The 27,060-nt window shown below is 38.1% G+C and overlaps 1 protein-coding gene across 1 annotated transcript in view; it reads right to left on the reverse strand.

Annotated features, from left to right (window-relative positions):
• Nucleotides 1–338: 338 nt before the first annotated feature.
• CFAP99 (cilia and flagella associated protein 99) overlaps nt 339–27,060 on the reverse strand; it is a 52,971-nt gene continuing 26,249 nt past the window's right edge. Inside the window, exons 7-16 of the mRNA XM_058024387.1 lie at nt 23,435–23,515; nt 20,356–20,421; nt 19,365–19,424; nt 15,396–15,484; nt 12,976–13,180; nt 11,231–11,372; nt 10,298–10,449; nt 7,865–8,070; nt 1,276–1,435; nt 339–661 (exon numbers count right to left, since the gene is read on the reverse strand). Coding sequence (XP_057880370.1) covers nt 494–661; nt 1,276–1,435; nt 7,865–8,070; nt 10,298–10,449; nt 11,231–11,372; nt 12,976–13,180; nt 15,396–15,484; nt 19,365–19,424; nt 20,356–20,421; nt 23,435–23,515 — 1,329 coding nt within the window. The 3' untranslated portion in view covers nt 339–493. The remainder of the gene's footprint in view (nt 662–1,275; nt 1,436–7,864; nt 8,071–10,297; nt 10,450–11,230; nt 11,373–12,975; nt 13,181–15,395; nt 15,485–19,364; nt 19,425–20,355; nt 20,422–23,434; nt 23,516–27,060) is intronic.

The raw sequence follows: 27,060 nt of genomic DNA on the forward strand, positions 1-27,060 counted from the left end.
AAACTGGCAATCCTCTTACATAGTTACTGTCATGTAAGAAGACATGTTTGGAACTTAGGCTGACCATGCCTTCTGAAAAGATGTATAATTTAAACAAATATTCCCTGGGGTTTGCCCTCATTTTTATTCTTTTGGAAAAATGAGTGTAGCAAACCATTGCATAGTATACAAACCAGAAATACAGGTCTTGACATTCTTACACAGATATTTGCCATTATGCTGTAGGAGCTCTGATGATTAAATTTCAATTTCTTAAAGCTTTTGATGCTAGCAGAAAAAAAAATCCTTATATAATTAATCGTTTTATCATTATAAAAGAACATAAAAAATTAATGATATTACAACCTCCCCGCACATTTTTATTCTATTGTGCCTGTAAGACCCACATTTTTCTAATCACACTGTAAAGGTGAAATAAGAATAAAACTCAACCTTGTAGTAAATAGGTACACTGGGATATTTCCAGCAGGCCTGGATTTGTTCCAAATGTATTTTATTTCAGATCAGAGCGCAGTATACAGGCTTTGGCTCCAGTTCTTGCTGCTGCAATGAGCTCCTTTTTCTGAACTGCCTCTCTTTCCATAAAGCCATGCTGAAGCATTCTGAACTGTCTTTCCCGACTCTCTTCCAGTTCTTTCCAATGGTTCCATTGAAAAGAATCCTGCAGGAAGAACAGAGAGAGATGGTCAGACTGCAGGTGATACAGTGGTTCTCTTTAGCAAATGCACTAAACTACTAAACTTCTATTTGATAATCCTGCTGGCTGACAACACAGTTTGTTTGCTCACGTGACTGGGAAACTTGTTAGCATCAAACTTGGCATGATGAACAGAAAAGCAAGCAGAGTGGGTTGCCCAGGTTAAGATGACTTAAACACTGGTGCAACTCTCCACAAAACCATGGGAATGATCAACTGTAACATGCCTTGGGTGGGAGAGGGGTGAGCATCCTAGTATGGTGTGATAGGAAGCTGGGAAAGACCAGAGGTGGAGATGGGGTCAGGTGCTGCCTTGGTGGGATGAGTGTGTGGTGGTAAGAGTGGGAAGGCAGGTGTTGAATGGATGAGTCCTGCTCTGTGACAGCAGAACGTGGGAAAAGAAGGTGAGGTCAAGGCCAGGCTGGAGAAATGGTGCCTAAGCAGGGGGCAGGGTGTTGTTATTGCCAGCCATGTATGGCACCATCTGCCTCTGCCCCCTTGCCAGTGCTGGCACTTGAGCAAAGGTCTGTGAACAGCAGGTCTATTGCAGATCTTTTCTCCTTATGTAATAACCAGACCTTGCTTGGCACAATTCTGGTTTTCTGGGGGCTAATCTTCAAGAGTCCTGCTTGCTTTTTACGCTCCATTGTTTTCTCTACAATCTTCTTCTGCAGGTTTAAAATGCGTTCATCTTTCATGGGCCTTTCACCAGGCTGGGACTTTTTCTTTTCTTCTTGCCTGAGAAGTCAAAAAGAAACAATGAGAAGGTAAAATATTATCATCCCACAGAATAAGTTCATCTGAGCACATATTACCTTGGTAATAAAGAATTTGCTCTTGCTTCTGAGAACCAGTTAGACTCAAAAGAGATTTAAGTCATATAAATATAACTTGCACGTGGTACTCACAATTTGCCTCTTGTTGTTTACAGAACAGCATTACTAAACCACATCAAATAATTTCTTCCCACAGGATGCCATGATGACAATATCTTAAGTATTTCAAGCCTGACATGACATTCTTTAGAAAAACAATGTGCAAAACCTGGGATAGTAGTGCAGGTCTTTGCTTGTGTGAACTATGGAGTTTGCCTTATATGATCATTAGTATTCATCTTGATTGCTGTATTCCTTGGCAAATAAAAGATTTTTTTTTCTGTGTAATCCCAATGCCCAGATACAGAATCAATGGGATGGTGATGTATTAATTAAGGTTAGTTGCTCTGTGTGAGCATAAATTGATAGCAGCATGTGCAGCCTAAAAGTAAGGCATACCAAAGACATTATTGGATAGTCTTCCTTTCCCCCCACTTCTATTGTAGCCAATTTTCTGTCCCCTGGAATTTACATTTCATCTGGTTTTACATATTTTCATCCAATTGGTCCAATTTATTCATAACTTCTCCATGTAAGTTACACCAGAGCGACTCACTTAATATCCAACTTTCTCTTTTATTCAACATTGCCCTTGAATTAAGCTTAGTAAGATCAAATTGTAGAGTTAATATTAAGTCACGAGCAGCTGTATGATTCTCTGGATAAATTCAGAGCTATAGGAAGTGTCAGATCTTCCAAGGAATGTACACAATTGTACAGCCATGTTAGATCTGCTAGGAGCAGCTGGCAAAGGATAGTTTTATAAAATGTCTTTTTATGTTGCAGTGGTGCAACATGGCAATTGCTTTTATTGGAAACCAAATAAAGACTCCAAACAACCCAGAGCAGAGTGCACTGGGGCACTGTCCACTGATTCTGTAGCTCTCATTCTGTCAGTGGCAGGGCTAGTTTTACAGACAAGTTGCCTTTTGAAAAGAAATGCTTTACAACTGAGCTCTTTCCTTAAATCTTGGGTGGTTTCAGTAGAAGACACACTTCTCAAGAAGCTGGCAGATGGAGAAGAAGGAAGAAGTACCTTCTGATGCTAAACCCACCAATTTGCCTTTGTGTCTGTATCAGGGATCCAAACACTTCTTTCATCTTGGGAGAGATGGCTTTTGCCTGCCTTGTTAGCTTTATCTCTGCTTATAGGAAACTCTCTGTGATAACAAGTTTTCTTCAGTGCAGCCATTCCAGACTCGAGGTCTCCAAATCCTCAGGAACTGGATGAAGGGGAAATATGACCTGTGTCACATTCTGAAATGTGACTGTGAACTCTAAGTAAGGGACACAGTTAGGCTTGGCTTCTCATTTCCAATTACTTTTCCTGAGACTCTCCCTGAACCCCTCTGCTCCATGTGTCATGCTATCTGGTTAGGATAATGTTTCCTTATCCTCTTTAGCACTGTGATATACTCTGCTACACTGAGATTAATTTTAACACTATATTGTAAATTTAAAAATTGTGTGCTATCACTTAATCTAATTGAGGACATGTTTTATTTCTATTTGCACTGTATGAAGGCATTGCATTTCAAAGGATAAAGGAGAATATAACAGTACAGTTTTAAGTAAATACTTGATGATTAAATCTTGTCCGTGAGAATAAACAACAAAATCTTTCCTTACATGCAAATGCAGATTCTTGTAAATACAATTAAAGGAAATATAGCAAGAGGTTTAACATCAGAAAGCAGCAGCAGCTGCTTCTATATTAACATTGTAAATTGTTGCTTATTTCCAGAATATTCATTCCTCTTCTAAATGTAGTCTTGTGCCAGTCATCTACACTATTCCTGCCACTAATGCTGCCAATCCCATAGATTTTCAGATGCCACACCATATCATAACAGAAACTCCAAGAGAGGAAGGAATGAAAAAAGAAATTTTAAAATTCTGGTTTTCTGTCATCAGTCGAGAACTTTGAGGGCTCAGGATAGAAAAACCTCTTATGATCTCTGTCACCTCATGTGACCTCTTATGATCTCTGTCACCTCTTCCTCTCCAGATCAATAGAAAATTAGGTGATAATTTATGAAAATTCTTCTCAGCTATTTAAAAAATGGGAAATTTGAAGATTTGCACAGAAGTTTCCTCCTATAATCTATATTTGGCTCTTCATTTACATTTTCAAACTTCGGCTTTCTATCACAAGTATAAAGAGATAGATGTATGTAAGAGCTGTAGTCAGCTCTTAACTGACTCAATACTTGTAGGAGGTTGAGCTCACCTTACAAAAAGGAGTCTCATGCAAAAACACAAATATTTCTTTTAAAAGAGAATTGCTTATAGTGCAAATAACAATTTAAAAAAAAGTTTCTTATAGGTTCAGTGAGTAGGGCTGTCTATACTTCACAGTTCCTTGCCTTTTTCTGTCCTACACCACATAATTCTAAGTTACTGCGGTTAGCAAAGTGAATGTGTCTAATTGTTAACAGTTCACTATTAAGGCAGTCACTATTTTGACATTTAAGAGTACTACACTATTAGACTGATTATTGTTTTGTACTAATGTGAGTGATTTAAGCACTCAAAATCTGGCTCCCTTCCAAAAAAAATTAACTTATTAAGCACTTAATTTTAGGTGGGGAAATGATTGTTATTCATAGCAATGTTTTCCTCATGTGAAGTAAAAATGAAGTTGAAGTTGCATAATCAAAGTTCAGTCACTGAATCAGAGAATGGCTGAGTCTGGAAGGGACCTCTGGGGGTCATCTTGACCACCCCATTTGCTTAAGCAGAGCCACTTGAGCTCCATGCCCCGGTCTGTGTCCAGATGGCTTTTGAACACCTCCAAGGATGGAGACCCCACCACCTCTCTGGACAATCCATGCCAATGCTTGGTCATCTCCACAGTAAAAAGTGTTTCCTGATACTCCTCTTGTCCCTTCAGTGGCCACCATTGAGAAAAGCCTGTCTTTTTTTTTTTTTTACAGCTTCTCTTCACATCTTCATATTTCTGATTCATCATTACTGATAAATTTCCCTCTTTTGTTTCAATGATAGTGAAGAACTCATTACCTCCTCCTTTTTCTCCTTCTCCTCATTTTCCTGCTCTGGCTGCCTTCACACTATGCCCAGCCTTCCCCAGCTCAGGCCAAGAGAGGGGTTTCTCTCAGTGTGTGTGGTTGATGCCCCTTGTCAGGGAGGGGTTTGAGCCCTGGCAGTGGCAGGCGGAGAAAGGATTGCTCTGCCATCTTGGCAAACACTCCATCATTTGTAATCCAGTGCTGGGAGTCCAGTGTGCCACAGCATTACCACAGTGTGAGATGGGCATCCAGGGAACTCTTGCCTTGATGGCAGTCTGTACATCTTCCTCACACACAAGGAACTCAGGGAGGATCAGTCCTGCTCTCCTCTGACAGCTTTAAACCACGTGAAGGGTGAGAACTTGCAGTTCCAGACCTTGAGTCCAGCACAAAGTAACTCTCCCCCAAACCACAGATAATGTGGATGGAGGGAGCCTCAGAGCAATGGTTTGATCTATTGTGTGACCCTTAGGGCATCAGACTGATGGCAGTAACACATGTCCCTCAGATTGATTGCAGTAATACATGTCCCTTACTGAGTGAAAGGGAGTTGTACCTCAAGTACACAGGCATGTCATATGAGCACTGTATTCAAACACACACAACTCTGCTGGTGCTTGAGCTGAGAGCAGAATTGCTTGCCCACTTCAAATGACAGTGCTGATTTTCAAACTGTGTGAAATTCTAGTAATTAAAGGGATGTCCAGTATATGTACCACCCTGCAAGCACTCACAAAGCCATTGCTGTGATAGATGCCACAGCTTGCAGTCTATTAAAGGCCAATGTCTCTGTAATTTTTCATGTTCCATTTCCTATTTTGTTTAATATAGCTCATTATATGCTTGCACAACGTGCTTCTTTTGTGTTGGTGTATGACTGTGAATGTTATTGAAAGGAACCTGCTTGGTAGGGACTTGATTAAACTCCAGCTGTCACTAAAGCAGGTGTTTAGCATAGTTTGGCTGCCATACTTTAGCTGATTAGTAGTAGCCTTCAACATAATGCAATTTAGGATGTAACACATAATTTTATATTGATGCATAAGGCTAACTTCTGAGGACCATTGGAAAGATTTGCTTGCTATCCCTATAATGATGAATCAATTCTGTAAACACAAAAATTAGCTTTTTACACCTCCTGTGCAGCATATGAAGAATAGAACCCAAACAATCACTCACGCTGGTTTGAGAGGTATTTCAGGATTCAAGATCTGCAAATAAGGTTTAATGCACAAAGCCCATAATTTCTATTGAGAGAAATAAAAACTGCATGGAAGTGTCTAGCATTTGTAAATGCCATGGCCAGCATGCCATATTTCTGTATTAACAAAAATAACACCAGAGATTTGGATTCTGTATGAAAATGCATGAAATACACGCCCAAAGAAAAGGATTTTTGGTGTACTATGATGATGCCTTCTTATAGGAATTACTTCCAACATATACATAAATTGTATACATACATAAATTGCCTAGGAACCATGAAAGGAAAATGCCTTCTAACATCTATAATGAAACATTATATTTCTTAATTTAGAAAGCAGACAGGGCTCTATGAAAATTACTGTGTAACTTACCAAGAATCTGACCAGATTGACTGATTGAGTCAGTCTTGAAATTTAGTGTATAATTTAATTTGGATTCTACTATCTTTGGCATGTTGGTCTGTTCTAAAAAGCATTTCACATGACAGAACAAAAAGTGAATCAAAGCTTCTCATTCAAGCACAACTTATTTCAGGATCAGAACAGTTTTAGTTCTGAATTGAGCCAAAGAGTCTAGTTTAAAGGAACCCAGCCCTATAGAAAATTCACAGACTGCACATCTAGAACAGATGATTCTTTGAGCAGGTACCAGTGAAACAGGTTTTATGTAGTACACAAGTTCTTAATGCTTAGTTTGCCTCTCTAGTGGAAAGCAGTGGCTTGAGTTATTCCCACAGGCTTTCACAATACTGACTGTTTAGCAATGAGAGTATATTTCTAGCTCCAACTCCATTTCAGGTTCTTAAGTCTTAAAAACTTTTCTTGATACATGCCATAGAAAAGAAGGTCACTGCTCTGTGGAGTCTATCCACTGCAGCTGCAGTTATTGATTCATTAAATACATTAAACTCTCTTCTCAAGCACTAGTAAAACTCCAGTCTTTGGAGACTGGCTATCAGCAACAAACCAAATTACAGCTGAGAAGAGTGAAAACTAAAGGAATACATCAATACTACCTTCTGTAACTGAGATGTAGAATTGGATGATAAATGATTAACATGAATTGAACTCTGAGAGGCCACCTTTGGCAATAAATGTGAATCTAAGACATGTCTAAAAACATGTGTTTGTAGCTTGATAGAATATGCCTTCTGAACGTCAGCCTGAACATCAGTTTGCACAATAAATATGGCAAGGCAAGGACTTACCTCTCAAAGCCACAAAAGGGAAAAGATAAAAGACAATTTGAAAGAAAAAAGTGGCAAATATTTAAGATGCAGTAAAAATAGTGTAAGAGCAAGAGGTGTGCCATGTTGTATACTTTTACACAGGCTTTCTTCCTGCTCAGCTTTATTCATTAATAGCATTAACTTAGATTTTAAAACCCTTGTGGAAGGGACCTTTCTTCTGCATATGTGAAGCATCTGTGATGGTTATGTATCCTTTATGACAATGATTAATAAATTTGATAATGAATAATAAATATTAGTCATGAATGTAAAATATGCTCAGCCTGTAAGCAAAGAACTTCTTTTTGATCTAGTGCTATAATGTATTTAATTTATAACTCATTATTGCTATCAAAAAAATCTTCCTAAAATATTTTTAACTTTTAGAATAATTCCTTCCTTTTAACATTACAGATGAAATTCAAGGAAGAAAAATACAGCTCTAATATTGGTTTAGATGAGAATGAGGAATAACTTTAAGTGTCAAGCTAGAATTATTCTCATAACATCAAATTAGTTCTGATTAGCTGAAAAGGAAGAGAAGAAAGGCAAAAATTCTTTCTGAATTTATATTATTGGCTCTGAATCCTGGGGCAATACTGTCAACACCAGCCTATGGGATGTCTTCAACCATAAATGATGAAAAAGATTTGTTAAATCTGATGAACATTATTTTCAAGAATTAAAAGGAAATCCTGGCCCCAGTGTAATCCTTGACAAAAGTAGAGAAGGGCTGTATTTTGCTCTCTACTTGTTCTTCTTCTCAAGGGCTGGCAAAATATTAACAAAGTTGCAATGTCTTAAATGTCACATGCTGTTTTATACTCACTTGAAAGCAGCTGCTCGTCCAAGTTCTGCTCTGAATTGGGAAATCTGGTCCAGTTTGTCTAGAATAAGTTGTTCCTTAGCTTGTTTTTCATGAATTATCTGATCTCTCTTCTCTTCCTCTGCTGCCTTCTGTGCTTCCTTGAGTAGGGCGAGGCGTTCACGTAGTTCCACTACTGACATTTCACCAAATAAACCATGGCCACCAGTCTAGAGAACACAAAATATAGGTTCAAATAACACTAAATACCAAGGGTAGAGTAAATTAGTAAAACCAGTATATTTTGACTGTGTTCCAATTCACACTGAATATATTCTGATTTCCAGAAATATAGGGGTGGTCCTAAACTAACTGGTATTTAAAAACTGGTTTTAAAATCTAGAGCATATCTTTCATAAAACATTTAAAGAAAAAGCATTGAGAAATATATAGAGGATTAATAATAGATACAATATATTTGCCCTCAAAAAAAAATCTACTTGACTTTTGGTTTTAATTAGGCTTTTGAATTTTTAAAATGTATAAAAGTAATTTTTTAATGTGTGAAACCAGAACAGACTTTACACTAAAAATATGCATTTTTTGTATTTATCTATTTCCAAAGTATGCATTTGATCTATAATGGGTTATACTGTTTTAATCTGAAATTATTAGGACTATACAATGCTTCATACCCAGAAAATTCAGATCCTAATGCCCAAATTTAAAATATTTGAACCGGAATGTTTAATGATGGCTTTTTAATAGCCACTTTGCAATGTGAGTGATAATGAGATGCTGAGAGCTAAAGTGAGACTTCTGCACTTTAGTTTGCAAACAAAGATGGATCATTTCCAAACAGCTTTGTGAAGGCTTTCAGTTTTAGGCCCTTGCTCTTATATGTACTTTTCCTTTCTTTCAAGTCCACCATTAAACTTGAAATGACCATAGAGTTGTATTCATAGGAAGTGAGAGGGAAATGTTCTGCAACAGGATATATATATCTATATCTCTCTATCTCTCTATCTCTCTATCTATCTATCTATCTATCTATCTATCTATCTATCTATCTATCTATCTATCTATCTATCTATCTATCTCTCTATCTCTCTATCTCAGTGGTAGTGTTTGAGCATGACAAGCAGACATCAAACATGTTTAGGAAAGAGAATTTGCTCGAGGCATAGAGTGGTAGAAGCTGAATTTTTTGAGTGTCTGCATTTCAAAAATGCTCAGTGAAGCCAGTGAAGTGGTTCCTAAAATAAGCAAAGTTGTACACTCATGCAGTAGATACTGCTGGTATTCAACCAACTAAAGTACCATGAAGGGAAGAACTGGTACTTTAAAAATTAGGAAAATGAACAGGAATTTTATGGACAAATATTTAATTGCACTAAGTCTGAAAAATCCTTTTGTAGAAAGAAAACCAGGGCAAGCTATTACCAAAAGTGTGCCAATTCATTAGAGTGTTCCTGTAATAGTCAGTATGATGGAACAGTGAAGCTGTGATACAGAATCACAGAACAATTTGAGTTGGAAGGGGCCTTAAAGACCAGTCCAAAAGCCCTGCCATGGCCAGGAACATCCTCCTGATCAAGTTGCTTCAAGCCCCATCCAGCCCAGCCTTGAACACTTCCAGGGAAGGGGCATCCACAACTTCTCTGGGCAACCTGTGCCAGTGGTTCATCACACTCATTGTAAAAAATGTATTTCTTATGTCCAATCTGCTAATCTGCTTCTGATTAAGTTAACAAATAAGATAACAAATTCCCGGATTGCTACCTAAGTCTGGCCATTGCAGAGCCCAGTCCCAGGCATACGAGTTGTGCATCAACAGCAAGTCCAAGAAGTTTGAGATACAGTTAATACAGTTATTATAAATTATAGACACACACAAGTCATTTACACAGAATTGTAACAGCTCAGAGGATTTTGGGTTCTCTTGACAATCTCTTTCATGTACCTGAATATTGACAGTTTTGAAAGCAAATGAAATCAATCTTGTTAATTACCATGGCCATCGCCACTGCAATATAGCTAAGTATACATGAGTCCAAACTTTGTGTTAATTCAGTTCTTACCCTGACTGACAAATCTTTGAATTTGTGAAGATGCACAGAACATCTTGTAATCATTGTCCAGACTCTTTTTCTAAGATATTGGGAAACCCAGATCCCATTGGCAAAATTCAAAGAAGGTTCAAGAGGATTAAGATTTCACTTCCCATCAGAATATTCTTCTTGATAAAATTTTCATTTTATAGACTTTGTCAATGTCCCATTTCACATGTAACTTTTGTCATGCAATATGACAAAATACAACATGTATGAGATGAGGTCACTTTGTACTTCATCCATCCAGACTGTGATATATCTGCAGTACACAATCCCTCTGAATGTGGGAAACATATACAGTACACATTTATGTAAAACCAGTAGTTTTTCCTTTTGAGCTTACCTCTGTTAAATCAACAAACTTGTGTCTGATGCTAGGTGCAGACTCAAGAGCTCGTATTTGTTGAATGAGTTCATATCTCTTCCTGTTCTTCTCCTCCTGCTCTTCTAAAGCTTGCCGGAGGAGTTCTCCACTTTCCTCACAAACCTGCTGAACTGAAAGATAAGAATTAATCTCAGTTAGCTGTTTGCCTATTTTAACAAGTAGTCCATCTGGAGGAAAATTCAAATGCTTTAATGAATAATGATAATAATACTGATCTAAAGGTACTTGAGGGAATAGTCTGGTATTGGTGGGAGGAATCATTAAAGAAACAAATGAGTACTTCCCACCTCCACCATCTATCCTTCTATTCAGCACATAAATGTACTATATACATACACAGACACTTTGAATTACTGCTTTGTAATTTCTGCTCTCATTTGTACATACTGTTTTATTACTTAATAAAAGGATATTAAAAAATAGAAAATATTCATAGTCTTCCAAGCTATATCCTAGAAATGACTGAATTGCAAAGGCTGGTAGGCTCTGCTAGTCCATTTTGGAGCATCTAACACTCTTTGCCTGTCTCAATCCTTATGAATACAAGTGTGGAGATACACAAGCAGAGACATCTGCATTTGACAAAAAAGTAGAATTATTTACATGTGCTACTTTTAGATGGAAGGGAAACTGGTTGCAGAACATTAGTGATGTATATCTCCTGTTTAAACTAAGAGTAATTCCAATGACCAGTAGCTTAGAATTTCTGATCTGCCCATTGCCAGCTGATTCCTGAACTCACATTCATACATTAATGGGAATGTATAGCCTGGATCTTTCCCTCAATTTCACTTTCCCTCCTATAAAAATTGTAATTGGCCCACTAAAAGAAAGATGAAGTAGTCTAGGGATATTTAGCATCACCTCTCATTTTTCTGGCAATATAAATACCTATCTGTTGTTTGTATTCCTGGATCTTTTCTTTTACTTGCTTTACATTCTTGTGTCCTTCCATGACCTGTTCCACCAGCTCTTTCATTTCTTTCTGTTCCTGTAGACGTTTCTCTGCACACAGGTGCATCAGCTCTGCTTTCTAAATCACAAACAAACAGGTGAATACAACTCCTGATAAGTGGTGATCTGAGTGCCTCAAATCATTGAAACAGGGTACGGACAATTGGATTCAAACTATTACATCATCCACAAAAGCAGAAAAGGACAATGGCTGGGGACAAGAAAGAGTCCCAGATTTAAGCTCTCCTCTCTGTGTTTTATTTACACATAACTGCCCTGCATGACATTTGTACTGCTGCTTTCCATAATTCCCTCCTACATGTTTCCAAGAGCAGACAGAAGGAGTAATTTCTGGATCTGGTTGTGAGATAGCAAGAAGTGTGCTTAATCTAATATACTGCTAGTTGTGTGCCTGCAGGAACTTCTTGGCCCAAGCCACAACTCTGTAATGTCAAGTCCACTTTTGGGTACCATGCTCCTTTCTTGGTCAGAGGAAAGGAAGAAGGAGCAGGAAAATTGATTTTCTCAGACTAGATTCCTTGCTGCTCTTCCTGTTTTTGATGGAAGACCAGAGTTTTAAAAGAAGGAAGCAGGTCAACATGGCAGCTGAACATTGGTGAATATCTGGAGATCTGCATGTGGATGACATGCTCTGCTTGTTGACAAGTAAAGGGAACTATGTGGAATTGGTTGGGTTAGAGCAAGTCTTATTTGCACATCCCCAAATCTATTCATTTTGAGACATTTCTGCTAACAAATAAAAGACATATGCTCTGAAGTGAATATAACAATTGCAATACTTTTGGAATGAGTATGAGCAATTATACTATGTTCAGTTGTACACTAGGGTTCGCTTTAAGTTCTTGCTATAGTTCATTTTATGTTGCTGAGACAATGCACTGACATTTGTGAGATAGTCAAAAGACAGGTACTGGCCTACAGGGCACAGCAACAAACTGGAGAAATAGAAAAGAATGTGATGGTGGCTGTGAAAAATTTAAAATCTGTATTATTTGGTGATTCTTGATCACCTGTTTAGTTTATAAGAAAAGCACTGGGGAAATGCAATGTGAGTTGTGAAAATAACAGAAAGATCTAGCAATGATTTTGAGAAACTGATTTGCCAGACTGAAAACAGTGTGAAAATATTTCTTGGCATAAATATGCAGTTTTCCATACAGATGGATCCAAAAAGGGTTGTCTGTCTGAATTTTCACCTAAGAGAAATCTAGATGTTTCAGATAGTATGAAGTAAATTGAATTACATCTGTTTCAGAAAACAAATGCTTTCATATTTGGGGCTCTCATTTTAACAAGATAAAAAAAATCAGTTATATATTGTTGATTTCAATGCTAATGGTGCTTAGTATCTCAGTATGTGTTCAAAAAGGATTTGCATAATGACAGAATATAGGGGAGCATTCTTTGACCTTCTGCTTTTATTCAATTTACTTCATAAATGTTAATCAAATTTAAAAAAAAACAACAAAAACTTGTAAAAAGTACTTCCATGTACAGCATTGCTGTATCTGGAAGTTATAGCCCTCTTTTCCCCTTGTTTGCAGACTCCAGTGAGTAAAGACACTGCATAGAATTTTACACCTCTAATAGCAGGTCTCATCTGTGCTATGATTTGCACAGATTGGAAATCAGCAAAATTTGAGCCTCCCTGTACCTATTACCTCTTCTCTCAATAGATCAGCTTTCTTCTTATTTTCTTGGGTTACATTCTGATGGGCTAGAACTGCCTCTTCATAACTCAGTTTTCCTTGAAGCTTCCTACACTCTATTTCAGCCAGTTGATCTTCCAAATCTTTTCCACGCATCTGTTTCTGCCATTCCAAGAATTCAGATGAGTCTCCAGCCCCTTGTTGCAAATTTTCAACTCTGCAAGAGAGAAAAAAGGAGAACACTATTTCAGGGATCTGGCTTTGTAGCCCTGCCTTGGTTTGTAAAGCATTTCCATAGCCTTTGATAGAAAGTGTTTGATCTCTGCAGAGAAAAAAGGCAGAATCACAAAGTCATTTGACAGATGTATTTTAATTCCAGTCTAAGAGGTGTTCCTACTATGTGTAAAGCCTGAGAAAGTCAGACTGGAAGAAAGTGCATGAGAGCATGCACCTGAAAGTTTTCAGTAAAACAAAGCCCCAAGAGAGGGCAAACTTTAGCTGAGTATGGATTCTCATAAGGAGCAGAGAGAAACAGGTAAAAGGATGTGCATTTTCTCAGAGGACTGCTTTGAAGTTGAAAGAACAAATAACTTTCCTCTTTGACAATCTTCTTGTCCACTTTAACACAGAGAACAAAAAACTTCTGCTTAACACTATTTCTATATTGTATTTTGTCAATTAAATAATATTGCTGTAATGAGGCAAAGAAGTATTCAGCTCTTAAACAAAGTCACATTTCTATTTTTTGTGCTCAGCTGAGAAAGAAAAACATAGCAAAGCCCTGGAGCAGGCCCATGAAAGTCCTGCAGCAGAAGAGGGAATGAGCCAATAACTAGGGCAGAGACACAAACATGGAGTGAATTGCCTCTTACTGCTGCTCCCCAATGCATATGCATGTGATATATCTATTTCTATTTATATCTATATATATTTATCTCTTTCTATATATATATATCTGTTTTGTCTTAAATGCAGCTGAAGATTAAAACTCATTAAGATAAAATAGTGTCAAGTTACAGGGAACTGTTCCTTTGCTGAGTGGAACAAATTCTTCCAGCCAGAGTGAACAGTAGCATATGTAATATGGAAGAACTTCAATATATGTGAATAGCTGATAACAGAACCTGACTGATGTTTAATATCTACCTGCTAAAATCCTGATGCATGAACCAATACTGTTAGGTCCAAAGATCAAATCCAAACTTAGACAGTCTTTCCAAGACTTAAAATGCTATCAATATTTAGTGCTTAGCCTGCTAAGCCAGGTGGATTAGAAGTAATACTAAAGCAGGATAACATGATATAAGTTTTATCTTTGTGAAGTTTTTTAGTGAAAATGTTATGTGATTCTAGCTGTAGAACACAACCTTCAGTGGCCATCCAGGAGTCACCTTTTCCCCAGTAAACATCCTCTGAAAACTTGTGTTGCTGAATAAGGAGGAATCCTTATGTCAGGATTTCTTAGAGTGCTAAATGCACAAACGGACCTGCAACCTCTTATTACCCCCCTTCCCCACACCCTGGATTCAGTGCTTGTGTTCAAAGACAGCTCTGCTGCAGTGTGACTGTCAACACTGGATGGGAGTGGAGTGAAAAGAACTGTGTGAGGAAGAGCCATGGAAAGTCCTGGTTGGTGTGTGTGCAGTTTCTTCCCAGGAGACACATTTAAGCCTGGAGTAACAGCCTTGGTCCCTGCCTAAGCTGCTCCATAGATCAGCCTGCACCCAGCCTGGGGCCAAGCTGATCCTGCCTTCTTGACTTGGCTTCCTGGCTGGACCTTGGCCCAGACTGTTGTAGCACCCTTGGCTGACCCTGCTGCCTGCCAGGGGACTGTGGAGCTGCTGCCAGTGAGGACACTGTCCCTACATGTCCTCCTGTCACTCTCAGCTCTTGGCTTATCTTGGTTTAAGAAACAGCACATTCTTAGTGTGCTATATCTTACTGTGATAGAAATGGACAGGTATTGTTATCTACATATAAACAAGTTCAAGTATCAAACTTGGCATGGAGTTGACCACAGCCATTGAAGAAAATGGAGATATATGAAATTATTTGGCTTAATATAAATGCATCTTGTACAAAAGACACAGAAACAGATGTGTAATCAGGTCATTATTTAGTCTGGAGAATTGGAATAAATGTAAAAGTGATACCTGTTGGACTTTGCAAGTGAACACTAGCCAGAGTGCTAAATCAGAACACAGTAACACTGTACAGCATCTACACAAAAAGATTTACTTTACTGTAGACCTTTTCTTCAGCCTACTTCAATCCACTTCTCTCTTCCTTTGTCAACTGTTTTTATAGAATAGAAAGCCCTACAAGAGAACCATTAGTTTAGTTTACCTGGAATTTTCTTAATTATCTTTGATGTGGCTCATATCCTAAATGCAGGGATGTGAAAAGCAATCTTAGGTGGAGTGTGGTCCTACCTTTTGAGCTCCTCTTCCAATTTCCTCTGGTAGAGGGCACCCTCCCTCAAAATAGCTGCTGTGTTCAATTTAATGGGTATATTGTCAATCTGTCAGGAAAGGGAATGTATATTCCATAGTTAGTAATGTAAACCATGAAACAGAGTCTAAAAACATCTCAGTGGGTTAAATAAATTGACCCAAGACAGCATAAATTTTGGTTAAAGCATTCATCTAGCATTAATCTGACATTCACAATGAAATTGCATGCTGTTCATAAACTACTCAAGCTGCTTAAGAAATCAGCAAAGTCCCCCAAGTGGATTATAAATTTGTAATCAGTCTTGGACCATGTCAAATCCCATAAAATGTCTTCACTTCCTTTCATATTTTCCAGTGCTCATATATGCTGTGCTAAAGGATTTGATCTGTTTTGGACAAAGACAATAAACTGCCTCTCTGAAAGATGTTCCGTGAGCCAGTACAGTGAAGTAAAAGAAACGTGGCACCTTTCATAGGGAGATCTTGGAAGCATTTTATAAACAATCACTATTACAATGTAGAAGCATTTCCAAGACAACTGGAAACCATTGCCATATCCATTTTCTAGATAGTAGAAGTGAAAAACTGTTCTCAGTGACTTTCAGGCCTCAAGGTGTAACTTGGACTAGATCCTATGGCTGCTTTGTTAACTCTTCAAAGTATTGTGTTAAGACTGATTCCCAGACAACTTCTAAATACTGAGGGAGGAAAGGATCAATTTCTCTGCCAGTTAAAATTGCTCCCTGCACAGCTAGAGAAAATGGGTCACCTTTGCAGACACATGTAAGAGTCCTGATCTGAACCAAGGCAAAGCAATGCTGCAGAAATAAGAACTGAGATCATTCCTGCAGAAAACAAAGCTTAATCATAACACGTTTGACTTCTATCCAGATAAGTTCTGTGTTCAGAATTCAAACATGTATTTAAATTCCAAATGAAGAACTTAATGAGTAGCTGAGAAACACATGCACAGAATCACTCAAGCTACATACTGCAAATATTGTATGCAGAAATATGAAGTCTCCTGAAATACATAACTGGAAAAAGCATGTGTTATAATTTATATTAATTAGATAGGTTGAGGATAGCAAACACATTCCATCACCTAGAATTCACTAAGTAAAATTACTGGTTTTACACTGATAGCATATTTTAATGCAAGAAAATTAATTACCTGTCAGTTTCTTGACAAAATGATGATAACTTGAAGAATTTAGGAAAATAATCCAAACCAATGTATTTTATTTCTTTTGTTTGACTTACTATGACTTCTTAATGCCCAATGATGTTCTACCTTTTGATCTGCATCTCAACACATCTCAAAGCCTTCTGCCTTATATGAACAGTTTACATTTTATTCTTGTACTGTGTATAAAATGTTTCCTTAGACATTTTCTGACACATGTAGATGTTTCTATACTTTTGACAGTTTTCTGTGTACACAGATTTCATGTTCTGTATTTACTAACTATAATTTGGATAGAGAACTGAACTAAGAATGAATATGGAAATACCTTAAACTTCAGTTTCACAGTTTATTGACCAGAAATCTGATGGACATTGAAACAGAAATATGGCAATATAATTACAATAACTGGGACTTCCAAGACATGTGCAGGCAGGTATAAGTAAAATAACCGAATAAATTCTTTTATGTCATATAGTATCAAGGAAGTTCTGAATTTTACTCATTCTCTTCCTGTTGTGAGGTATCTTCCCTTTTTTCAAGATGAGAAAATGGAAGTAAGGGGGAAAATTACAGAGCACTAATTCTTGTGGGAAAATATCATGTTCACTATTGCCACCTAATGAACATGCAACAACTCACCAAAACCAATAAATATATAAAGAGCAAATATGATATGAACAAGAGGCAGACTGAGACAGAGTGATGATGCATTTGTACTCTCTCATTCTCCCAGTGAAAAAGATGAATAAATACTTTGGAACAGCAAGAGAAATAATTGCTGCTGCACATGGTATATGTCTCTAAAATTAAAAAAAAATATTTCATATACTGTGGGTGTTCTAAAAAGAGAAAAGCAAAATACTAATTGGTTAAAACATTATACAATTATATTATTTGAAGATAGATTAAAATTTTAAAAATATATATATATATAGTTTGGATTAACCATCCTCTTAGTATTTGTCTACTCAGAGAGTGGCACAGGAAGGCAACCGGAATAGAAAGTATTTTAAAAGTCAATAACAATATGCCTATCTCTGCTTGAAAGTTACAGCAGCATCTTGAATATCAACTAACCAACCTTAAGGCAAATGTGTTTAGACAAGATAAAACTGTTTGTGCATCTAGAGGAGATACCAGCAAGTTTTAGAAGTAGCCCTAATCAATGCCAGAGGATGCCAGATCCATATTTTTCTTAATGCAATTTAGGCAGATGGCTTGACTCTTGTTAGTCTGCACTAAAGTTTTGTTATTTTATATTATCAGAAAGGGCAATGGAATACACAGAGTTTTGAACTGAGCCCACTTAATTACAGGTCATGTATGTTGTTTTAACTATGTAAATGTGTCCTGGTTTGGGTTTTTTTCTTTCTTTTTTGTGCAGAATTAACTAGGATCTTATTACCTTACTGTAATTTAAATGCTGCTGGACTGTAAGCAAGCAGACTGAGTAGCTGATACTGTTACTAAAGATAACTTCGGTGTGTGATAAATGTCAGACAGGCTTTAGAAATACTTGCCAGATGCCCAGTCCCCCAAGTGGAGAATCAATCTTTTCACAGTGTTTATGAGCTGTACCTAAATACATCATTTTAAAGAGTAGGCAGACCTGCTCACAAGATATTTGAGACCACAGAACAAGCACAGCTGAAATTATTCTGTATAAGAACTTGAAACAAATGAAAGGTGCCAGATTGAACAATACAAAACTGAAGATAATCTGCAGTGCAGTTATTGCAGAAACATCAATGTGGAAATTTCACGTGTTTCACTGTCAAGGCTGAACAGTTCTTTTCTCATGTTTACAATTCTCTGACCCTTGAAAATTCTACAAGAGAAGCAATCAGGATAGTGGATTTCATGACCTCAGTATGTGTCTGAAGGAAACAAGGCAAGCATCCAGCCTGATTGTATATTGTGTATCAGACAGTCATTAGCTGGAATGATTGCTCAGCATTCTTTAGGATCTCATTTTGAAACAGTGATGTACTGATGCAAGATTGTTCTGTCCTTATGCTGAGTTCTTAAACCAAGGTTTCACAATTTTTTTTTTGCTGGGGAAAATTCTCTTTTCATACTATTTTACATAAAATCTTCTCCCTTTGTAACTGAAAACACTTTTAAGGCAATGTGGTTACGTTGTGCAACTACACACAGTTTATCTCAGGAAACCAAAAGGTTTTGATCTCCCTGACCGGTCTCACCCAGGACCTCCACTCACACCATCTGCTCACTGGCCTGGGAGCCCCAGTTAGACTCAGACGGGTTTCAGTTTCCATTATGCTGGGAATTCTACTCCTGGTTGTGTCTCCATTTCTGTCTCCTGACCTCAGTTGCTGTTGTACCTTTGTCTCCTGACTGGACTTCTGGGTGGACCCCAGCCAGACCTGACTTGTTGCCTTGTTTTGTCCAAGGGTGAGTTGCTATCAGCAGAACCCATCACTGCCACCAACCTCCTCACATCAGACAGTGTGTCCTGCATGGTGAGGGCACTGCCTGTGCTTTCATCACCTTTGGCTCCTTATTTCTCTTCCATCATGGAGTAGCCCTGCTCTTGTCACTCCCTGACCACGTCTTTGTGGATTATTAATGGTGTACAGGACAAAATCTATGAACCATAGACCCAATCCATGCCATGCTTCTGGCCAAACACCTTAGTGTAAAAACACAGGTTCAAGTCGAGTTTCCATCATGACAAGATTTGCACTTGTGTCAAATTTTCAAGTACATTTGACAACAGTTCCTTAAAGGTTACTCACCTTGCTTTGGATCTTTTGAGCCTTGAACACTGGTTTGCTCTCCATACTGTCATGTATGTTCTGTAGTTCAAAACAAAAATACATTATTTCATTTCAAAAACAAGTTTTCAATTACTCAGCAAAAGATATTAGGTATTTATCAAAACCAACATATGAATATTCATCAAATATTCTTTGGAGAGTAAAAAATTCTACATATTTTGGAAGTGTAAAATACATAAAAACTTGCTATGTACACCCAACCTGGTGGGAGTATGAACATACAAAGGTAGGTCCAAATATTGACTAAATAATGCTAAAGTAACAGTGATTATTTCTTTGACTATGAAATATTACTTACATATATATATGAATATATTCATCTTTCAACTGAAATAGATACTGAGAGGACAAAATAGGATGTCAAACACACTTCATGGAATTATTAATTAGTGGTAGAATTCTACTGATACTTATTAATTGAATGATGTTAGCTATAGATTCTGATGTGAAACTGTCTGGTATCATGGGATGAAAAGACTGAATAGAATAGGCAGCACTGATGCTGAAATGAATATATTACATACATAGATTGGTGACTTAACTGTGAACTGGGAATCAACCAAAGCGAGGATTCTGTATGAACAGGACCATTATTCCCTCAGCTTGGCTGCTCTGTGGCATCAAAGTTAATGGAAAAATAATATGTGGATTTAGAGAAATATTGCCAGTTTGGAGATTTGTTGGAGCAGTTTCCCAGAAAGGTTGTCTCAAAATTAGGAAAATTATAAAGCAGCACCAGAAGTATAAGAAAAGGGGGTTGTACATTATGCATAAAAAGAGGCAAATGCAGGAATAGGGATGTGAAATGACACTATAGAAATAAATCATAGCACAAAATTCCTAAACCCAAATAAACATATTTTTTAAATACTCTAAGATATCTTTAAATACTCCAGTCATATTTCATCTCCCTACTGGGGAATTTTTCAGCATGTGTTTTGCACCATACCTCTCTCTTTTCAGGCTTGATGGTTGCACACCTGAACTGGTTAGTATTTGCTTCTAGGAGCAGATCCTAAAATTAAAACAATTCTCTTAAAAAGTGTGGTACATCAAAGTTCTGTAAGAGTAATTTTAAGTCTCAAAAAGTCTTATAGCCCCAACCACTATCATCAGAATCACAGAATGGCTTGGGTTGGAAGGGACCTTAAAGATCATCTTGTTCCAAAGCCTCTGCCATGGGCAGGGACACCTCTCACTAGACGAGGTTGCTCAGAGTTCTATCCCACCTGGCCTTAAACACTTTCAGGGATGGGGCATCCATAACTTTTCTAAGCATCCTGTGTGAGTGCCTCACTATCCTCACAGTTAAGAATTTCTTCCTAATATCTAATACAAACCTTCCCTCCTGCAGTTTGAAGCCACCCCTCCTCATCCTGTCACTCCCTGCTCTTGTAAAAAGTCTCTCTCCATCCTTCCTGTGGGCTCTCTTCTGGTAGGAGAAGACCCCAGTTAGGTCACCCTGAATCCTTCTCTTGTCCAGGCTGAAGAATCCCAATTCTCTCAGCCTTGCCTCATAGGAGAGGTGCTCCATCCCTCTTGGTGGCCTCCTCTGGACTTGCTCCAACAGGTCCATGTCCTCTGTGGTGGGGCCCCAGAGCTGAATGCAGTGCTGCAGGTGGGGTCTCACCTGAGTGGGCAGAGGGGCAGAATCCCCTCCCTCACCTGCTGCCCACGGTGCTTTGGGTGGGCCCAGGACAGGGAGGTTTCTGGGCTGGGAGTGCCCATGGCTGGGTCATGTCCAGCCTCTCAGCCACAGCACCCCCAGGTGCTTCTCAGGGCTGCTCTGGATCTGTTCATCCCCAGCCTGGGCTGGCACTGGGAGCTGCCCTGGGTCACCAGCACTTGGTCTTGTTAGAGCCCATGAGATTGCCATGGGCCACTTGTGGAGCTTGTCCAGGTCCCTGGGGATGGAGTCCTGTCCCTCAGGTGTGTCACCTGCACGTGTGCTGAGGGTGCACCCAATCCCTTCATCCGTGTCATTAATGGAAATGTGAAACAACACTGGTCCCAAGATGAACTCCAAAAGCTTGACTTAGTATTTACATACATTTTCACTCCTGATTAAAGACCTGAAGTAAGCAAGTATTTATTTTCTCTACACGGTTCTGCCTGGATGTATCCTTTGCACAGGACATCAGGCCTTTGATAGACCTGCCCATAATGAAACATGCTGCTTGTCCAGATACCAGTTTAAAAATACCATAATCATATCATAATTATATCATATTATGCCACATCAGTACCATTGGCAGGAACTGTTTTCAGACTGCTGACAACACCATGGCTTTGGTTTTGAGCTACATTAGAGAATTATGTTCAGGGTATCACTCCACCAGGGGCTGATTCAATAGGCACACTCCTGGCATTAAAGCCAAGTCATTATACAGGGAATTACAGGCAATCATATTTTCAGTTTTTTTGATATTTATTTTGTTTGTAAACCAAATCTCTAATCAAAGCTGTGGAACAATGACTAGATTTTCTAATGGCTTTCTGGGCCGCAGCTGATAACATCAGTGTTTCTATAACTGTCTAGAGTGTGGCTTCCAGTGTTCTCATTCCTCACAGTTGCTCAGATGTGGTTCTCACAGTTACAGCTTCTGCAGAAATGTAATGAAACAAATGGCATTTTTCATACAAATTTCTGCTAGCACCCATCATTTCAGCTTGCTTAGAAAACAGTCTAGGGAATTGACCTTTGTGAATGGTCTGAATGCCTTTAATAGCATTCCAGAGGTGACAAAAAACTGCTGTTACTGTAGCTATAATTTCTGTAGTGGTTTATTTTTGTTTCTTGTATGAATGCATTTTCTTTATTGAAGAATGTGGTTGGTTGCTAAGTGATTTTACAGTTGTCATAGATTTTTAATGGTATAGGCACTGTGATATTTGGCTTTTCTTTCCCAGTTTTTCTAGAAAGTTTTTAACATGGAAATAAGCACACAGACAAATAGATGTGCTTTCCCCATGATATGGAAACTATAAAAGGATAAAAAATCATGCTGTATTGTTTTATAAAGAAATATCAAGCATAGGTAATGTGATGGACCAGCAAAAGGAATGCATAGTCAGAATCTGTCCCACATTAAAGCTTTCACCATAGTTTAGGAACAGAATTCAGTGTCCCTTTCACATGGACATGAGGACAGCCAGTAATGAATAGACTTGTATTGGGTAGTAAAAACCAGTCAGGCATTTTCAGAATGGGGGTGGGAGAGTCCTGATAAACAGGAGCCACATGGCATACCTTTTATCAAGTTTATATTGTTACTTGATTGGATATGGTGACAACAGTTTGGGAATGGAGAAAGAAAGTGGAAATGGGCATTTAATTAATTCCTTTCCAAGGAGAAGACAACAACAATCTGCTTTAACTATGAGCTACCTCATTGAACAAGATTCATGTCAATGTTTGGATCAAATAGCAAGATCTGTTTTTTCCAGGCCCTCCCTTCTCCTGCTGTCTTAACACACAGATCATGTACTCTGTTTCTTTACAAACCAGGATAATCTCACACTCAGTCTGTTGAAGGCAGTGCATGAAGAATATGTAAGAGTATGAAGTCTGCACAAACAAGAAGTCAGAATCTGCTGGTATTTTTAAAAAGTGAATAACATGGTTATTTTTCAGTTATTACAGAAAAAACCCTCAAAAATACTGAATTTATTTTGTAATTTGAAGCCTTAATAAACAAGTGAATACCCTATATATCCACATGTCCATGGGACTAGAAGGACCATTGTGAAGAAAGTTATCATGTTTCTGCTACTTTATACAGCTGCTTGCAAAAAAAAAAGGTGAACCTTGTCCTGGACTATCAATAATAAAATAAAGAAGGTGGGGAAAAGAGTGCTAAAACAGAGCAGAAGAGATAAACTTCATGACTCTAGAGAAAAAGCATGAGCTATTTAGTTGCAAAAGCAGATATATTTCAGATAAAGTTTAAGATTTGTGAAGATAAAACAATAAAGAAAAACTAGTTTAGAAGAAAGGAAAGGATAGAAGAAGAACAAAATACACTTACTTTTGCTTTTCGGATATTTTTTGTTTTGATTTCCTCTAGTTGCTTTCTTTCCTTTGGAGGCTTATAGATGCTTGGAGGAACCTATATTAAAAGACAAAAATCTCTAGAATAGGGGATATAAAACATTCCAAGTGACACATTCTTGCAGGCAAAAAAAGCTCATTTACTTTTACTGGAGAACAGCAGCAGTTAATTTTTTAAAATATTGATTCTTTTCTATTAGTGCCACTCTAGAAGACAGGGACAGATTCCAATTAGTTGGAGCTACCCAGCTTTTCAGTTCTGTTCAATATAACATAACCCCTGCTCAAAAGACCAGAAAGAAAGACAATATTGGAAGTAGCTCAAGAAAGGCTAAAGCAATAATAAATCCTATAGGCCCTATCAAGTGGAGAAAAATATTTCCAGAACGGGAACAGTTCTGTTTGGCATTTCATAAACTTGACTTTCACAGCAACAGCAGCCAGATATGGCAGCTGAATAAAGTAAAGCTTTAAAGTGGCACTGTGTGTGGTGGTAGGAACAAGTTACAGACTCCAAAGAAGTTCAGGGAAGAGAAATCCTTTGAAGTTTAATAAATACCCAGGAACTTCATTGTAACCAAGGAGGTCTTGGAGCTGAAATGGTGGGACCCTAAGAAGGAAGCTGGAGAAAAGCAGATGTTCCATCCCTCTGGTCTTCCCAGAGCTCAGTGTTTAAGCACTGCTGGGAAAACACACTAGGCAAAAAGGGCCTTTGGTTTACCATGGCTGTCCCAATGTCCTTGTAAGGAAAAACCTTTGGGGGTGTGGATTAAATGTTTGGCAGGTAAAGAACTCAGAGGGTCCTTTCAGCATCAAAGAGCTGGGAAAGCAATCACATGTCAGCTAAAATGAGCAGGACAGGACTGGCTGTCAGTTGAACCAGCAGGACACTGGGACTTCAGGTTGATTTCTGTATTTGCTTGAGCAATAAATTTATCCCAGAGTAAGCTCTGAAAAAAGACTGGATGTCTCCTTGAGAGGTGTGGGTGAGAGAGTCTGACAGTTCACTGGGCACCTGCCTCAATATTTGTCTTGCTAAAAGTGTGCTAGATCAATTAAAAGTTACAGAACTAATGGGGAAAATATATATTCTGTCTTGTACTGGAGGTCAGTTCAAGGAACATGGGAATCCCATCTAGCTTTGTTGGACTATATAATGAACTACACTTGAAAAAATCATGAATCTGATGGACTTTGCACTGCCTTTGCTATGCAACATCTTTATCTACAGGTAAAACAAATGCACAAACAGAAGAAGCTAGCAATTAAATGCACTGGTGAGACTGCTCAAGTATTCTTGTGAGCTTTTAAAGTGAAGTAACAGTGAAAGTATTTCCCAGAAGTACCCAAGAATTTGTATTGTGCTTTTAGAGATGGAGAAATGAAAGCCCAGATGATCTGCAAAGGGTTCCACAGGCAGTGAATATCAGTTTATTTCACTCTTCTTCCTACTCATGTGCTTTACCTGCAAACTGCACTCATCTGCCAGAGTAAGCTGAAAATCTCTCCTCAGAAACTGCTATGCTTATTCCAAGTAATTGAAGGAGGAGCTTTTTCCATCAGCTGTTTCAAAAACATTCTTTGCATTGTGATTTAGCCCATGGGGATGAGTACAAGCAGATAGCCAGACAGTACAGCTATTACCCAATTGTTGGAAGAGGATAAAAAGTCACTATAAATAAATTGTAAATTACAACAACAGAGATAGAAAAGGCCAAACTGTACCTAATTAATCCAAATGTGAAAAAGGGGATTGGGAATAAGAGAGACCAACTTTGCCTTCCCTCCCCAGGCAGTGGTCAGCCTCACATAGCCTGTGGGAAATCCCTTAACCAGGGGATTATTTAGGGAGCAGCTACTACAAGATGTTTAAAGAAGAGAAAAATGAATAATCACTTTGAACTTTGGTGCTCATTACTCTTCTATTTTTTAAAGTTACTGTCATAAGATGGACAAGGGAAAGCTAATGCAATGCTATTTGCTAATGTGTTGTTACTTTTATAGATAAGATCACAAATATATTGGTGGGTCTGTTATTTGCAAACAGAAACCTCTCTACTGGCTAAATTATTTCATTCATTTAATTATTTTAAACAATCAGTGGCTTCACTCATGAAGCCCAGCTGAAATTATAGAAAAAATACCTAAAAAATACATTAAATTTGGCTGAATGGTGTTACAATAACATCCCAGTGAAGCCTTTGTTTTTAATATATAACTGGTTTATAGAAAATTTTAAAATAATTGCATAATCTTATCATTTTAATATAGTGCTGATATTAAAAGAATGGATTTTAGTACTCTAGGCCAAGATATCCAAGAAAGTTGAACGTGTCTAAATAATTCTGCATGTAATCAGGTTTAGGCACCTGTCTGCATTTGTTTCCTTTGCACACCTCAAGGTAAAGCATTCATTTTTCCTTGTAGGACTGTATTTGTGAATGTGTGCATGCATATGGGCACTCTTGTGTCTGCATCCATGTGCACGTGTGCCAAGGCCACTGGAGACATGAATTTATAACCTTTAGACCAAATATTTGAAGTGAATTGTTTTATAATTAAATCTCAAAACTAAAATGTTTTTCCTTTTCACTTAGTAACTGCTGTCATTATATTACAAAGGTTCTATATTCATTACATGGCAAGGGTTCCACATTGCCAGAGTTTTGTACCTCCTTGATGTTTCTCGCAGGCAGCTCCTCCAGCCACTGACTCTTCCTTGTCCTCATAGCAGCCACTGACTCCAGTTCCCCCAACCAACCAATCCACTCTTTTATAACACTCTTCTGACTGGCTACAGCTGTGGCCTGTTAACATCAGGCCTGCTCCTAATCCTTACTAATTGGCTCAGCTGCAACTCTTCAGGGATACAATTATTTTCTATATTACCTTTATTTACCTATATTCTATTCGCCTACAAGTGACCCCCATTTTTGATGAACATTTATGATAAATGATTATCCTAAACTTCTAGGGCTATGCTACCCCAAGGCCAGTTACTTTCCAAGGCCAGTGGGGAATTACTGTATTTGCAGGGAATGCCCTGATGAAGGCAGGAATGATGCATCTGACTCCATGTTCTCAGAAGGCTAATTTATTACTTTATGATAATATATTATATTAAAGAATATTATAATAAAGAATACTATGCTATACTAAAGAACAGAAAAGATATTTACTGAATGCTAAAAAGATAATAATGAAACCTTGTGACTCTTTCCAGAGTCCTGACACAGCATGGCCCCAACTGGCCAAAGAGTCAAAACAACTCACAACAGAATCCAATGAAACAATCACCTGTGGGTAAACAATCTCCAAACACATTCCACATGAACAAAATACAGGAGAAGCAAATGAGATGAAAATTGTTTTCCTTCTCTCTGAGGCTTCTCAGCTTCCCAGGAGAAAAATCCTGGGCGAAGGGATTTTTTTCAGACAATGTGAATGCCACAGGGAATCCCATCTCCTTACAGGTCACTAGGACAACTGGCCTGCCCTCTGCAATAACCCACAGCCCAGCACTCCCCTGGGAAGGCAGTGTGTGCCCAGCACACAGGATGCCAGTGCCATCCCAGCTCCTGACCCAGTGTATGTGACACATCT

The sequence above is a fragment of the Melospiza georgiana genome, chromosome 5 (genome assembly GCF_028018845.1).
Source record: "Melospiza georgiana isolate bMelGeo1 chromosome 5, bMelGeo1.pri, whole genome shotgun sequence".
NCBI classification, from domain to species: domain Eukaryota; kingdom Metazoa; phylum Chordata; class Aves; order Passeriformes; family Passerellidae; genus Melospiza; species Melospiza georgiana.